Here is a 15,966-nt window from a genome sequence, read left to right on the forward strand (position 1 = left end):
CTGTAGAATTTCCTTTACCTATTGTGTCAAACAAAACCGATCTTCAAAAAACCTCCATCTGTAGCTAACTCTCCTTGAAAGATATAAAATCTAATGTTAAACTAAAAAATACAGAGCGACACAATCAAAAGCAAATCTCGGTCAGAGCATAAAGTACTTGAAACCCGAATCTGCATTCCGTTCCTCTCCTACACGGCTCTGAGGTGGGGGAGGCGGTTTGTGCTGGTGCCTGGTGTATAATCGGGTTAATCCAGTAGACAAAGAATAAACCAATAGCCCTCCCACCTCACTTCCCGCTCCCCTTCCCCTCCCCCCTCTCCTCTCCCCGTCGCCCCCTCGAGGGGGAACAGAAAAGGGGAGAGATGGGCTTGGATGGATTCCGGATAAACTCTTAAAACCTGCAACTTGTTGTTCTAATGCTAACACTGCGTGGCCCGGATTAGTTTTCAAGGTTCATTCCCTTTTCCTAATGGCAAGGAGAAAGTTCCATAAGTCAGTCCGAGCCTAAGGCTCGTCCACATGGCCTCTGGGGAAACCTTAAGGTCAGTGTTTCCTTGAAACTAGATAAACTGACCCCGCCGTGCCCAGCCCGGCCCCGCGGGCACCCCGCGTGACGGCGCCCGGGCGGCAGGACCGGCCTGGGGACGCGCGGGGCGGCGCGGTTGCCCTTTTGAATGCCTCCTGCGGCTCGGAGCGCTGGCGGGCGCTGAAGTGTGAGTGAATGTAGCCCCGCGGAGCCAATGAGCTGGGACCGGATGCGATATATCCTCTGGGACAACAACTGCTCTGTTCCGCCTCGGATCCACATGACGCCATTTACTGCTGCCGCGGCCGCCGCAGAGCTCCCTGCCTCCGGAAAGGCGAGGGCGCAGGCCAACGGCGAGCCCCCCCCGGCCGGGCCCCAGACCCTCCTCCTCCTCCTCCCTCACCTCCTCCTCCGCACCCACCGCCCCCGCCTCGGCCTCGCCGCCGCGCCTCCCCAACGCCCAGTCTGCACCGCTGAGAGCCGCGCGGCGCAGCGCGAGCGGAGGAGAGGGGCCGGCGGAGCGCGCAGCGCCCAGGCCCCCGCGCCCGCCCGGCCCAGCCCGCGCCCCCGCGCCGCCTCCGCTGCGACGCGGCCGCAGGACTTGGCCATCTGGCTTTACATTTTCTCTGAGGCGGTTTTCTTTTTCTCCTTCGCTCATCTGCCAGGAAAATAGACTAGCCGTTGGCGCTTCGGCCTCCAGTTCATTGAGAAAAAGGAAATACTCCGCGTGCGTTTCTAGAAGGGGGGTCGCCCCCAGCCCCGAACCCCGGAGTGTTAATCGGCTGGGGACTTGGCTTCGGATTTTCCTCTCCTTTTTTCCTCCCGCCGATTGCTCGGAACTTGGACTGAAGCAGGAGTTTGGAAAGAAGGGGCGAAAAGTTTGCATCGGGGCTGGATTTTATTTGCACATCGCAGGAAGACGAGAATCCAACGGAGAGGGGTTGGTGCAAAGCCGCGATCACGGTGAGGCACGTTTGGCTCTTCCCCTCCTGGCGCCTTGGCCGGCGCGTTGTGGGCAACATGGAGTAGGTGCAGCCGGACCAGGAGTGGGGTCTGTGTCTTCCTCAGGCCTCCCTTTCTCTAACCCCGCAGGTTCCCCGCGGGGATCCAGGGAACTGCCTGTGGAGCTGCCTTGCCCCGGGCTCGGCCTGCCTCGGCGGGGGCTGCAGTGCGCGCCGGGTACGGTGTCCCCAGCCCTAGGACCCCACGCGCCCGCGCTCTGGGGGGGTTGGGGTGGCTGACTGCTCGTCGCGAGTCGGCTGCTGGCCCTGCATCGGCCGCGAATTCGGCGCTGAGAGCAGGAGAGGGAGGGGGAACACTTTTGTGTTTTCCATGTCCCCTTGTAGGCGCCCGCATTTCTAACCTGTTCTTCGCCGGGGAAGGCAAGTCCTGGGTGAGACTGTCCCGAGGCAGGGCCGCCAGCGGGACCGAGGGCGCGCGGGTCGCTCGCCTCACGGGGGCAGCGAGACCCCGCGGGTGAAAAATGGGCAGGGTGCCGGCTACAGAGGCGAGCCGGTGCGGGTGGAAGCGTCGCCCCACCGGGCGCCGCGTCTGCGGTTCGGAAGTGCAGCTCTCTTTTTTCCGTTCTCTGTGGTCGGCTTGGGTCACGCTTTTTTTATTTTTGGAAGATTGGGCTGACCTAGCACAGGAAGAAAGTCGTCAAGCGGTCGCGATCGTTTTCCATTACCTGAAAATAGGTGGCTAAAGAGGTTAGTTTTTTTGTTGTTGTTAACTTCCTTTGATGGACTGATCTACTTGTTTGTTGCTGCTGCCTTGAATTCGGAATCTTGTGCGTTTTTACAAAGCGGTTTGTGTTTGCCCCACCCTCGTGCTGAAGTCCTTTCCCCTTAATCCTTAGTCTGATCACACGGTGTTCTTAATGGGGGTTTCTAAGCATTTTCTGGGTGGGGAATGGGGAAGCATGGGGAGTGGGCGGCGGTAGCTGCAAAGGAGGCTAGGAATGGGCTGTAATCATTTTTGTTTAAAAAAAAAATTCTTCCCCTCCCCCCAAAGATGCTACTTTCCACTGCAAGCAAATCTCCGCGGAAAGTTTCCAACCTAGGGATCTGCGTCCTGCACGCCTGGCTTGTGCAGTGGGGCCCTGGGAATTGCCCTTTCTAAGCAATTTTCCTTTCACTTTTTCTCTCCATCCAAAAGGAGATGGGGTGTGCAGATTGCAGGCAATGTCCCTTCGGTCAGTGCATGGTGGAGTCGACCAGTGTGCGTGGGTTAGACCTCTGCCCCGGCAGTGTGTCTAAGGCATGGCTTTCGGCATCAGGGGCTTGAAACCTGTGCCCGACATTCGAGGGCCTTTGCCAGAACGCCCCGCGATGGGCTGCGTGACCTCTGCCTGTGGGTGGAGTGGCTCCCTCTTGGAGCTGGGAGGCAGTTCTCTGGGGTGGGGTATATTTTACCCGGGAGGTAGGGAGGGGGAAGTGTGCTCTAGCGTTTCAAGGCACGTCCCCTTCGGAGGCGCCCGCACCCCCGCCCCTCGCCTTCTAGGCAGTCTGGGGATTGTATGCAGGGGGAGGGCAGCTTGGCCCCTGGGCTGTGTCAGTCTCCCCGGAGGAAAGTCCCCCGGGGCTCTGACTGTGTCCCACCTGCTGGGGACGGTGTTGGGACACTGATAGAGCCGATAAACGGAGTGAAAGCAAAGATCAACGTCGTCTTGTCCGCCTTTTCTATGGGAAGTGAGATCCGGTTTCCAGCTCTGCCTTGTTCCGAATTGGGAGGCGTGTGTCACCTGCCAGTGTCTCTTTTATAAAAATCGGAGACTGGATAAAGGTCCACTTTTTCCCGTTTTTGTTCATTGTAGACTTGGCAAAGGGGGTGATAGTTTTGAAATTTAGAGAGGGTTTGCAGTTTAATTGATTACATGTCAGAATGATAGATTTGAGACGTGACAGGAATTTTTGAAACACTTCCTGTTATCCCCAGTCAGTTTAGGTTCTGAACTATTAAGTTTTTGGAAACAGGCACAGCAGTTAAGATTTTTGACATAATTTATTTCTAAAACAGAACAGTCTTTTAGGTACAGAATTAAAGATGATGCTTTCTCAGGCTATCAAGCTGTAAAATATTTGAGCCACAAGTTGTTGAGAAGTTGAAAATAAGTTCCTGTCTTGTTGCTGGTTGTTCTTGTGTTCCTGGCACCTAATAGGATGTGAATGGATTTGTTTTTAATTTGTAACTTTTGCTACTATATAGTTAATAATGCATGACTGTTGTGAAATTTATAACATCCTTGGGGGGGGCGAATATTTGCTTTTTTGCAAGTCACATCCATTCTACGGTATTCTAAAAAGTTGCAAGATGCTGGCTAAAATATAGTTAAAGGTATTTGATGTAAAAGCAGACAAAGTAAGAACCAAGGATTTCTAGCCTGCATTTATTGATGTTTGAGGCAAAAATGACTACGACAAAGTTAAACCTATCTCGATTTGAATCCTTTGGCAGCAGTGTTGTGTTCTAACGTTATTTTCTTACAATCTTTACCTTGAACCTGAACCTTGCAGTTCTATGATTGAAACAAAGATTAGCTTTGTGTTACTATACATCGCAAGATTAAAGAATTGTCAGTACCCGGTCATAATTTTTACTTATTGGCATGGCACCCGATCGTATGGCTATTCTAAAACCCTCCATGGCCACTGCATTTCAAATCCTGTTTCTCTGGGGGAGTGGAAATCGAAGAGTTAATTCAGGTGGGCGGAGAGTGGGAAGTATCCTGGAGTGTAAACCAGCTCTTTCCTCTTGGTTTCTGCAGGAATTCAGATGTGTTCTAAGCCCGCTGGAGTGACCACACTTCCCAGACCTGATGGAGGCCAGAGCTCAGAGTGGCAGCGGGTCGCCGTCCTTGCTGCAGGCACCCCGTGACATTGGCAGGCAGCGTGGGGAGCCCGACCCCAGAGAAGCCCTCACCCAGCAGGTACACGTGTTGTCTCTGGATCAGATCAGAGCCATCCGAAACACCAATGAGTACACAGAGGGGCCTACTGTGGTCCCGAGACCTGGGCTCAAGCCGGCTCCTCGCCCCTCCGCTCAGCACAAACATGAGAGGCTCCACGGTCTGCCCGAGCACCGCCAGCCTCCCAGGCTCCAGCACCCACAGGTGCATTCTTCTGCACGAGCCCCTCTGTCCAGGTCCATCAGCACAGTCAGCTCGGGGTCTCGGAGCAGTACAAGGACAAGTACCAGCAGCAGTTCCTCTGAACAGAGACTGTTAGTACCATCTTTCTCCTCGGGGCCTGTTGCTGATGGGATAATCCGTGTGCAGCCCAAATCGGAGCTCAAGCCAGGTGAGCTTAAGCCCCTGAGCAAGGAAGATTTGGGCCTGCATGCCTACAGGTGTGAGGACTGTGGCAAGTGCAAGTGTAAGGAGTGCACCTACCCTAGGCCTCTGCCATCAGACTGGATCTGTGACAAGCAGTGCCTTTGCTCAGCCCAAAACGTGATCGACTATGGGACTTGTGTGTGCTGTGTGAAAGGTCTCTTCTATCACTGTTCTAATGATGACGAGGACAACTGTGCTGACAACCCGTGTTCTTGCAGCCAGTCTCACTGTTGTACACGTTGGTCTGCCATGGGCGTCATGTCTCTCTTTTTGCCTTGTTTATGGTGTTACCTTCCAGCCAAGGGTTGCCTTAAATTGTGCCAGGGGTGTTATGACCGGGTTAACAGGCCTGGATGCCGCTGTAAAAACTCAAACACAGTTTGCTGCAAAGTTCCCACTGTTCCACCCCGGAACTTTGAAAAACCAACATAGCACCATTAATCAGGAATATGACAGTAATAAGGATTGTTCCTTTTTTTTTTTTTTTTTTTAACACATATGCAACCAACTAAACAGAATCTTGGCACTGTTAATAATAGAGGGTTGGGATATCCTTTGCTGTTTGCAGTGAAACGCTTTTTGTCCATGTGCCATTTTAACTGATATGCTTGTTAGAACTCAGCTAATGGAGCTCAAAGTATGGGATACAGAACTTGGGGACCCATGTGTTGCATAAGCTAAAGCAACAGACACTCCTAGGCACAGTTTTTGTTTGTGAATAGTACTTGCAAAATTTGTAAATTAGCAAATGACTTTTTTTCCATTGTTTTCTCCAGAGATAATGTGCTATATTTTTGTATATACAATAATATTTGCAACTGTGAAAAACAAGTTGTGCCATACTATGTGGCACAGTCACAAAATATTATACTAATATGTTGTACATTCGGAAGAATGTGAACCAATCAGTATGTTTTTAGATTGTATTTTGCCTTACAGAAAGCCTTTATTGTAAGACTCTGATTTCCCTTTGGACTTCATGTATATTGTACAGTTACAGTAAAATTCAACCTTTATTTTCTAATTTTTCAACATATTGTTTAGTGTAAAGAATATTTATTTGAAGTTTTATTATTTTATAAAAAAGAATATTTATTTTAAGAGGCATCTTACAAATTTTGCCCCTTTTATGAGGATGTGCTAGTTGCTGCAAATGAGGGGTTACAGATGCATATGTTCAATATAAAATAGAAAATATATTAACGTTTGAAATTAAACAACTGTTTTGTCTTATTTTACCTTTTCTTTGTTTTTGTTTTGTTTTTTTTTTTGAAGTGAAAAAACCCACATTTAATTTTAAGACTGACTTTCAATTGAAAGAGTTTGACTTATCTACAAGGTTCTTTAAAGGGGAGATTCAGTGATTTCTTTTCTTTTTTTTTTTTTTTTTTTCTCTAGAGCTAATTCTAGTAATCGGGAGGGAAATAACCGAGCATTTGACTCGGCTGTATTAATCCTGAGATCATTGTTCCTGTTCTTCCCTTTTACAGATCTGTTGGCTTTCCTTTGTTTTGCATGTTTTAAAAAAAAAAAAATCTTAAACTAATTCATTCGGGAGACTTCCCTAAAAGATTAACAATTAGGTTTTTTTCTTTACATACAGAATTAAGTATTAAGAATAGCCAGCCATGAGGCTAATTCAAGACCAGAAAAACGAGTTTAGTTCAACATTTCTTGAATGTCCTCTGTGTCAGGTATGCAGTATACACAGTTCAATGCTTATAACTGAGGCAAAAACGTTTTCTTGACTTAGCTGATTATGGCTATGTTTTTTCCAGCCTATATGGTTTTAGACCTAATTATCACCATGATACTGCAAGTTTATGTTGGAAAAGACATGAAAATTATAACTTGGTTTGATTCAGGTGTTGGATATCGTAAAATCTCATCCTATATTGGCCTAATAATTGAAGCCCAAGAAAGCCAATTGAGAGGCCCTGTCTTACTTAATCAAATTATCCAGAAAATTGTTAAATTCCACTTTGGGTAAAAGACGCAATACCGCAAAAAGCCAGTGTGTTTGCATTTGTCTTTCGGGAGCAAATACACGGTAAGCTGTGACAGCCCATCTCGGTTTTCTTACTTGTAATAAGTCACTTCATTAATTAGTCAGTTTGTGGATGATGATTTTTTTCTTCTGAAGCACAACCTCTTGCTGCCAAGAATCACCGGAAGTCTAGAAAATGATTTACCTATCATTGTTTAATCTTGTTTCCTGTTCTGAGCCTCCTTCTCTTAAGAGGTCTTATCCTAGTACAGATCGTCTTCTGTTTTGTTTTTTAAAATTAGCTTTCAAGGAAATATACAGCCACTTAAACCAAGGCATTTCTCTAAGGACCTTCAGAGTCCTCTAAACTTTCTCCAAAAAACACAAGGTTAAATTAAGTTAGACATTATTTACTCTAGTTTCAACTTTGGGATACTGAGCATTGCAGTTCTAATACTCTAAGATTTAACCCTGATGATCTACAAGAAATTAATGTTGGAAAACAAGGCAGGGCTTCTTACTCATTGTACTGTTGTCAGGATTTGTAGAGCACAAACATTTTGACTAATTAGCTTTATTCCTCAACAGCTGCCCTATGCACTGATTGGACTTCTTTAGTATAGAAATTGCAAGTCGTTTTTTTCAACATACAAGCAGCTTTCCAAGTGTTCTATAGACACATTGCATCAAATGCAATCGGGTGCTTATTGAAGAAGTAGACTAAGAGCCCTTCCCTGTGGTTATTCAGAGTTGTATGGTGTGTCCTAGGAATTTGTATTTTTAAAAAAAATCACTCCACTAGTCATGCGTAGTTTGAGAACTACTGACTTAGGAATTGATTCCTAATTTAGCACTTTTATTTGAATGGGATAGATGTAAAGCGTAATTCCCTAGTTTGAATGTAGAACGTAGTAATAAGCCACTGAAGTCAGAAGATTTGTGTAAGTATATATTAAGTCCTGATGAAAATTACTTAAATAGGAAAATTGGATTCCTCAAGAAGCTTCCAATGAAACTACTAAAATGTTCAGTATTTATATATATTGTATAAAATTCATTTTCAGAATATGGAAAATTAAGTGTTTATATATAAACAGACTGAAAACAGCTGGTACCCATAACTTGAGTGTGTGAAAGAGTTTTTAAATGTTGCAAGTCATCTCACTGAGATGGAGGAATAGCCAGTTCAGGTTTTTAATCTCTGTAAAGTTCATGGAGATTCATACATAAATACCATGAGTTTATAATCCAATGGCCATTATTTTGATATGATAGGTTAAAAGTAGAATGATAGAGCAAGCATGTCAATTGATTGCTATGCATTTAGGGAGATCTCAGCTATGTTTTCTGGTTTCTTCCCCCCCCCCTTTTTTTTAAGAAACCTGTACATTCTCTATATTGAGATTCATTTAAGAATGACAACATGATCGTTGTTAGTTAAAACATTCATTTATGTGTATTGAAGAGGAGATTTTTTTTTAAGGCCCTGTCAAATTTCTACCATGTTGGAGCATGCTCTGGGAATTGTCAGTGAAAAAAGCCAAAACCAAGTGCAGGTACTCCCAACCAAACTTTTGGCATAGCTTCTTTCTCCAACACACTTTTGTCTCAAATATCACTTGTCTCCAGGATGTATAAGTTAAGACATTGATGATGCCAGATAAAAGAATTTGATCTTTGCACGGTGTTGTGAGGTAACTGATGGGCAGTTGATGGGTTTGATGTAATTTATTAACTCGAGCAGATAGGTCACACTTTTCAAAGGTTTAATGGGTTTAGAGTTTCACTTGCATTTATATCCACAATTGGCCATTTGCCTCCCTCTCTTAAATGTGCACAAGGACCAGATAATACGTGCAAAAGTCCTAACTTTGAAAACTGGTTAAGCTGTAGATCAAAAACAGTCTGTCATCTTGTGCAGTGTATTTCCTGCTATTTTGGTAAGGAAAAATAAAAATAGGGCATTAACTTGTTACATCAATATTGATACAACATTGGTTTTCGATACTCATGGCAAAAGTTATGCTAATTTCTATTTTAATTAAGACAGTTGCCTTATTTCTCTGTGACATACCAAGGGTGGGTATCCATCCATTGAAGACCAGAGCAGAATTTTAAAAACAAAGCCTAACTGATCAGAGCGATGTTATACATCTGGAATATTTAATCACTGGTTTGGTTATTCATGGGAGGATAAAGCTGGCAGACTATATTCATCCTATACTTCTGATTTTATTTGGGTGCCACACCACCACCCTCCATACATCATGAGACAACCATGTGAATAATGAGAGACAAAATGTGAATACCACTAAGGATAGTGCATCTCTAGTCAAAACTAAACTTGAAATACTCAAGAGTCAAAAAAGAATAAAGAAGATAGAAATACAGCAAATAAAAGATTAGCATTGAAATTTACCTATGGCTAGCAAATGTTTCACATTTTTATCTAAAACTGCATTTTGATTTACCTGAAGAATTTTTAAGAGCCAGGCTTATTTGGCAACGAACTTCTTTTTTTTTTTTTCTTTTAAATAAGCTGCTAAAGGAAATTAGAATGAAGCCTGTCACCTAGGCCTCTGGTTTGTCTAGAGGAGGCAAGTAAGACTTCAGCATACCTTAAAGGAGTTTATTTCTCAAAACAATTCTAATGCACAGAGAAGAATAAATAATTTGGCTTAATACAAGGACCCACTTGGAATGGAATTTGGGCACCAAAATAATTTGGCATTTCAATTCATTTGAATGTCTACTCCTCACAAATCACAGGGCTAGTCGATGCAATGCAAAAGGAAAGCGTTAGCGACTTTAATGTGAGACAGGACTTTCGTAGCCAAGGCATGAGCAAGGTGCTATGAGAGGAGAGAAATTGGAAAAGCACTGATGGGTTCTCATTAGTGGGTTTGGTCTCCAGATGTCTGCAATGGTTACAGCTACTGAAATGCCAGAGTTTTGCTTAGAGAGATGCAACAGAATTGGTGTTACTCATTATACAAAACTATGTTCACCATGCTTATATCCTAAATCCTAAGTGAAAAGTAGCGATATTTGATTAATATTTAAACAGCTATATCTTGCTATGTTTATTCTTAATTTTAAGATTCACGATTCACTAAAAACCTTCCCTAAAAAAAAAAGGATAAAAAATACATTTTTAAGATATACAACTAAGAAATAGGTTGAAACGACTTGTTCTTCCAGTGTTTGCTGAAATTTACCTCTTGTCATTAACCCATATTTTTAGCTTGCTTCGGTACCTAGAGAAGGATAAGTACTTCTGAAGAACAAATTGGGGATAATCCAGCAGAGAAAAAAAAAAATAGTGTGAAGGGAAGTGGTTGAGCTTTGGAGCAATTCTGCCTTTGCTAAAACACAATCTCTGAGACCTGGCTGCTCAGGTTCACGTGACTCTCAAAGCCTAGATGACCATCTCTAGCACTCAAGTTAATATAACTTACATATTTTGAAATGGCTTTCTGCTCCAAATAACATCTGGTTTATTGACTTGCATCCATACGACTTACAGTCAAGCAGGGCTCTGATAAAAAGCACATCTGCATGAACTCTCATTACTCCAAGTTCTTCATAGGCTCAAGGCACTCTTTGTAGCCCAAATCTGGTTTTCCTGCTCAAAAGTAGACACAAAGTAGCCCTAATATCTTGCTGTTCATATCAGAAAACTGGTCCTGAGACTCGTGTTGGAAAGTTATCTTTATAAGTTCAATACAGCATTTAAGGATGCATATCTGTTGGTCACTGTGAACATTATAAAGCCTAGTGACCAAGAGGCCTAGCACGCGTCAAGCAGTAACACATACAGAGCCTTGAGATACATCTAGTACCTGCTATGTTGGCAAGCTAATGGTTAGGATTTCCCAAGGGATGTCTGTCTCTGACCTGTCACTCTGCTAGTGAGGAACTGTCCAGGGGCAGGAGGGACCACACAGCCAACTTCTGCTTTCAGGTCTAGATGTCACCTGGATTCTGACCTACACAATTAGGATATGGCCTCATTGATTTAGTTCCAAACATTCATCAACACTATACCTTTAAGCTTAAACTTTGGAAATGGATTCTTTTACAGGCTATTGGTCTGACTGTAGTCATCTGTGAAAAGTCACAAGAACCCAACAGTGTGTCTTCTGGGCATCTGCCCTGCCACATGAACAATCAAAACTATAGGCCCAGCATGCAATTACTTGTTTCTGAGTTAATGTTTATCGTGTATCTTTAGCATAAAGGATGTTACAGTAAGTGGGGGAGAAAAGCATTCACTAGGTCTGTGACTGTGAACTAGTGAATTAAGAATGATGCTTATAAGCCATTTGGACGCTAATATTGTAGGACTTAAGATTCTAAGTCATAGCAAATGACTGGTAGCATTACCGACTTGCTGTCCTGGGCAATTCAGCCCCTCAAGGGGTATTTGGCAAGGTCTAGAGACATTTTTGGTTTTCACTCTGGGGGTGGGAGGGAGGAGCTATCGGCATCATGCAGGTAGAGGCCAGGGGATGCTGCTAAACAATTAACAATGCCCAAGACAGGCCCCCATCACAAAAATTATTTAGCCCCAAATGCCAATAATGCTGAGTTTGAGAAATCCTGCTCTATCAGAAGCTGGAGGACTAGTGGAAGAATGTAATATATCCTCTGACCCATGGCAAGGAAAGCTGTCAGCTGTGGGAGGAAGCGTGAGGTCAAAGGACATGGGGAGATTGCTGGAACCAAACCTTTGGAATTTCCATTCTGAGTGCTAAGCCCCTGAAATTCTTCTAATGGAAAAAGGCCCTGCATTTGTAAATATCTATATATGCCCAATATACCTACTTTTCTGTAATGCTTGAAGTTCCTGAGCTTTGGAAATAAGCCCCTATGCAAATGCCCTCCTCTGTTACTTATTAGCTGTGCAGCCACAGGCAAGTTACTTAACTTCCCTAAGCCTAATGTCTTCTCTGAGAGATAGTAACTCTTGAGCCAAAGGTTGTTGCGAAGGTTGAAGAGATATGTGTAAAATATTAACCCCTGAGAATGGGGTGAAGTAAGTACTAAAGAAGTATTTACTATTATTTTGTATTTCAGTTGATTTGTTTTTTTAACCTCAGGCACAATATTAAATCCTGGAGATATAAGACAATATCTCCTGCCCTCTAAAACTTGTCTGTAGGACAACTAAACAAATATTTACTATAGAGTTTAATACATGTGATAACAGACTGAAAATACACATGTGGAGGAAGTGATTAACTCTCTCTTGGGTGTGGTATGTGGGATCAGGAAATTTTGCCAGAGGCAGTAATGTCTGCAGAGGAACTTGAATGATTCTCTAAAACTGAGGGGCTGGGTAAGGAGTCCATAGACAGCTGGGTGTGAAAGAGGAAGGGACTCCTTCTTTAAAAGTAAAAGAAGAAAAAGGAATTGACATGAAGCCAAATGGATTGATAAATTTCAGATAAATGTTTCTTTATAAGAGATTTTAGTCCTGAAAATTAGCTTCTAATAAATATGTACGTATATACATGTATGTGTATATATACATGTACTCAAGAGACGCACATCTTTAGAATGTACTGATGTTGTAATTGTTTCTGGCATGTCTTAATGGACATAAATTTGTTTCAAGTAGCAAACTTAGTTAACTGTCTCCCTTTGTCGCCAAAAAAACACACCAAATGAAAACCCTACTTTAGGATGATTCTGTAAACAAAATCATTAGTTATCCTACTCCAGTTTTAATTAATTTGTGGTATGAATACTATCTTTTATCGTAAGCTATTTGAAAGCTCCTGGAGAAAAGGTAGATTATCAATCATTTTAAATAATACTCTAGTTTAAAAGAGATGTTGGGTTGTCAAGATTAAAGATCTTTTCAGAAGCCCCTTCTTTCTAGACATATCTTTGATTGTTACTAGGTACTACCATGTTGTTTTCTTTCCACCTACCTATGTAGTTGACAAATTGAAGTATACGTTTAAAATAAACCTCTACTGAAAAAAGACACAGGTAAGTCCCTTTGTAAAGCAATGAAAGTTTTCTTATAACAAATTACTCTACTAATTAAGCTAGAAGTCTGAAAATGAAAGTGTATGAAACTGTTATTGTTAGATATTAGCCACCTCTAAGATATTAAAAGTGTAAATTTCATATGGCTTAATAGAAGGGACATTGGCCATGTATCTTGAGCAAGTTGCTTAACCTCTCTGTGACTCAGTTTCTTTTCTGCAAATAGTAGGTGATAATACATACTTCACGAGCGATCTGACAGTGAAATGAGATACTACCCTTTTAAATAAAGTACCTTGTTAACAGGGAACTGTTAAAGAGATATTGTTAGTAATGTAGTTATATGTTCAATATACTATAACTTCTCCATAGAGAATGTATGCATGCATATATGTGTCCATGTGTTTGTGTGCACATATGAACTTTTGCAGTATTTCTACTAAAACAAATAGCTATGTCAACAAATTTATATGCTTTAGTTTTATCCAGTGTTAATTTACTTTGAGAACGCTATCAGAAAGAAGAACTTTAGGAATCCATTCATAGTCCCAAGTACTGTATCTTTACATTGACAACCTCATAATTGGATTTATGGCAATGTTACCAATTTAGGTGTTGTTTTGGGGGGGGAATGGGGTAAAAGAGGTGAGGCTAGTGGTAGTTGTCCATTTGGGGAGAGCCCAGCCCTGGCATATAGGAGATACTCAATGAAGATTGTTGATGAGTGAATGACTAAATGAATGAACTCAATGGAAAATAAAGGTATACTGAAGCTGTCTAAGGAAGAGAAGGTATGAATAATAATACATGGTAAAATGTAAATATCAATTGAATGGTCTAGATATCATATAGCTCTTCAATTCTATGATGAACATTTGTATGATCATTCATGCATCTCTAAAACCAGGATGCATCTTACAATGAATGATGTTTTACTGTTGTCATTGGCTAAGCAGCTGTCATGACATACTTATCATTCCTCGCTTGCAGTACTTAACCTTGATCATTGCTATTGATATTAGTCCACTCCAACTGAGTTAATATGCATTGTTGATTCTACACATGTTAAGTTTGTTGTTTGAAATGTCTTCATGAAACAGTATAGAAATGAAAAGTTACCATGTACCCAGAAAGCAAGGATATTAAGTATCGTGTTATTGGGCTTAAATTTTATAGCAAGGAAAAAAATATTTGTTATTGGGGAAATTACTGTGGATCAAACTTTTCTTGCAAAAAACAAGTAAGTGCTTTATAGGACCTTAGAAATGGAAAGACCCACAAACACATGAATAGATGAGAGAAATTTCAAAGCAATCCTAAGCTAATACGACCAGTTTATTTACTCAGCAGTCTAACTGAATTGTCACGAATTTTTCAGTAGTACATTCACTTTTTTCACGGTACAACAATATTGGTGTCTGTTACAATTCATGGTCTCTTAAATTTTCAATCTGGTAGCAATTTGAGATCAGAAATGAGCAATGTTCAACCAGGGTACTGAGGACAGATGACATTTTGCCTGGCTCTTGAAACAAATATGTAGTGAAGAGGTGTTCTGGAAAGCCAAAAATCAGGATTGAGCAAATCCTGCTCAGGGGAGAGAGAATGGATGGGTCTGGATGAAATGCACATTCATGTAAGGGAGAAGTGATAATGAAGACTGGAAACAGATTGGGCCTCAACTCTGAGGAATCTGAATGTCAAACTAAAGAACCTGGATTTTATCCTAACATGTCTTCCAAAATCTATTTTTGGCCATTCCATAACATTTTCCAATTGACAGTAAAAATGATCCTTCAAAAGTGTGTTGTAAACATTTTGATCCCTCTTTAAACAGATGTGATGACTTCCTTTTGCTCTTTGAACAAAGTTCCAGTTCTTTCAAGACCCTGAACGATCTGGTTCTTCCCACTCTGATACCTATCCCTCTGTTCCTTTATGCCCTACCCACCAGGGTTCACCTTCTCTCTTTTTTCTGACATCAGTTTCTTTCCTTCCCTCCACAGACCTTTCACAAATAGTATTTCCTTTACATGGAATTTTCTCTGTCCTTAAGCCTTATCCTATATCCATTCACCTGGGAAACTCTTACTCTTCCTTTAAGATTTACTGAAAATGATACCTCCCAGGGAAGCTCCTTCTAACCCCTAATCTAGATAATATTCCCTTATAATTTGCTGTCATATTATTCAGTCTTTTTCTTTCATAGAACATAATGCAAATGTAGCTAGATGATTATCTATGTGATTATTTGTTGAATATTTCTCTCCATTAGACCTTTTTTTATTTGGTTTACAGCTAGGTTTCCAGGGCTGAGCCCAGCACCTGGTACATAGGAAGTGCTCAATAAGTACTTGTTGAAATGAATCAATGAATTCAGTAGAGAGTAAAGATATACCGATGGTTTCTAAGAAAGGAAAGGTATGAATAAGTAGTCATTTTGGAAAACTCAGCTGATTATTTTAGGTGGAATAAGTTACAAGAGTAAGAATTTAGTTGAAGACAAACTTAGGACTTTCTCCTTTCATGATTATTTGTGGGGGCAGCTGTACTAAGTTACTGCTCTTCCTTATTTACACAACTGTCCCTCTACTGAACTCATTGTCAGGTTTTTAAAGACAGAACTGAGGGAAGTAGTGGGTAGAGCATGTGGACTTTTAACCTCAGGGCCGTAAGTTGAAGCCCCATGTTGGGCACACAGCCTACTTAAAAAAAAAGAAAAAAAAAAAAAGACAGAAATGAAAACTTCTTTCTGTCTCCTGTGCTTATCACATGCCTGGCACAAAATAGGTGCACTCTAAATATCATTCAAATGAATTTTTTTAAGTTTATTTTTTTTAGTTTTCTCTACACCCAAGGTGGGGCTCAAACCCATGACCAGAGATCAAGAGTCATCTGCTCTTCTGACTGAGCAGGCCAGGAGTCCCCTGAAGGGGATTTTATTAACACAATCCAACCATTATAGAGATGAATCTGTCGTGATTTTATATGTATACATTTCTTACCATAGATGATCATGACTCTTCAAAATATCTTTTTTTCCTTTAGCTAAGCAGCTTCTGCATCTATTTCATGAACCCAAACAGAAATATGGACTAGGCTTTCCTAGTGACAGTGAGT

The 15,966-nt window shown here is 42.0% G+C and overlaps 1 protein-coding gene across 1 annotated transcript; it reads left to right on the top strand.

The window, feature by feature from the left end:
- The first annotated feature begins 1,352 nt into the window (after positions 1–1,352).
- Positions 1,353–6,079, top strand: SPRY2 (sprouty RTK signaling antagonist 2). Its single transcript, XM_025875301.2, has 2 exons — positions 1,353–1,489; positions 4,293–6,079. Exon 2 carries the CDS (start codon positions 4,344–4,346, stop codon positions 5,289–5,291), a length of 948 nt encoding a protein of 315 aa, XP_025731086.1. The 5' UTR covers positions 1,353–1,489; positions 4,293–4,343; the 3' UTR covers positions 5,292–6,079.
- The last annotated feature ends 9,887 nt before the right edge of the window (positions 6,080–15,966 follow it).

This window comes from Callorhinus ursinus, unplaced genomic scaffold, assembly GCF_003265705.2.
Source record: "Callorhinus ursinus isolate GAN/ISIS: 27379988/994484 unplaced genomic scaffold, GSC_fseal_2.0 scaffold7, whole genome shotgun sequence".
Classification (NCBI taxonomy): Eukaryota; Metazoa; Chordata; class Mammalia; order Carnivora; family Otariidae; genus Callorhinus; species Callorhinus ursinus.

Coding starts and splice junctions, on each gene's coding strand:
- SPRY2 (XM_025875301.2), top strand. CDS start 4,344: ATGGAGGCCAGAGCTCAGAGTGGCAGCGGGTCGCCGTCCTTGCTGCAG.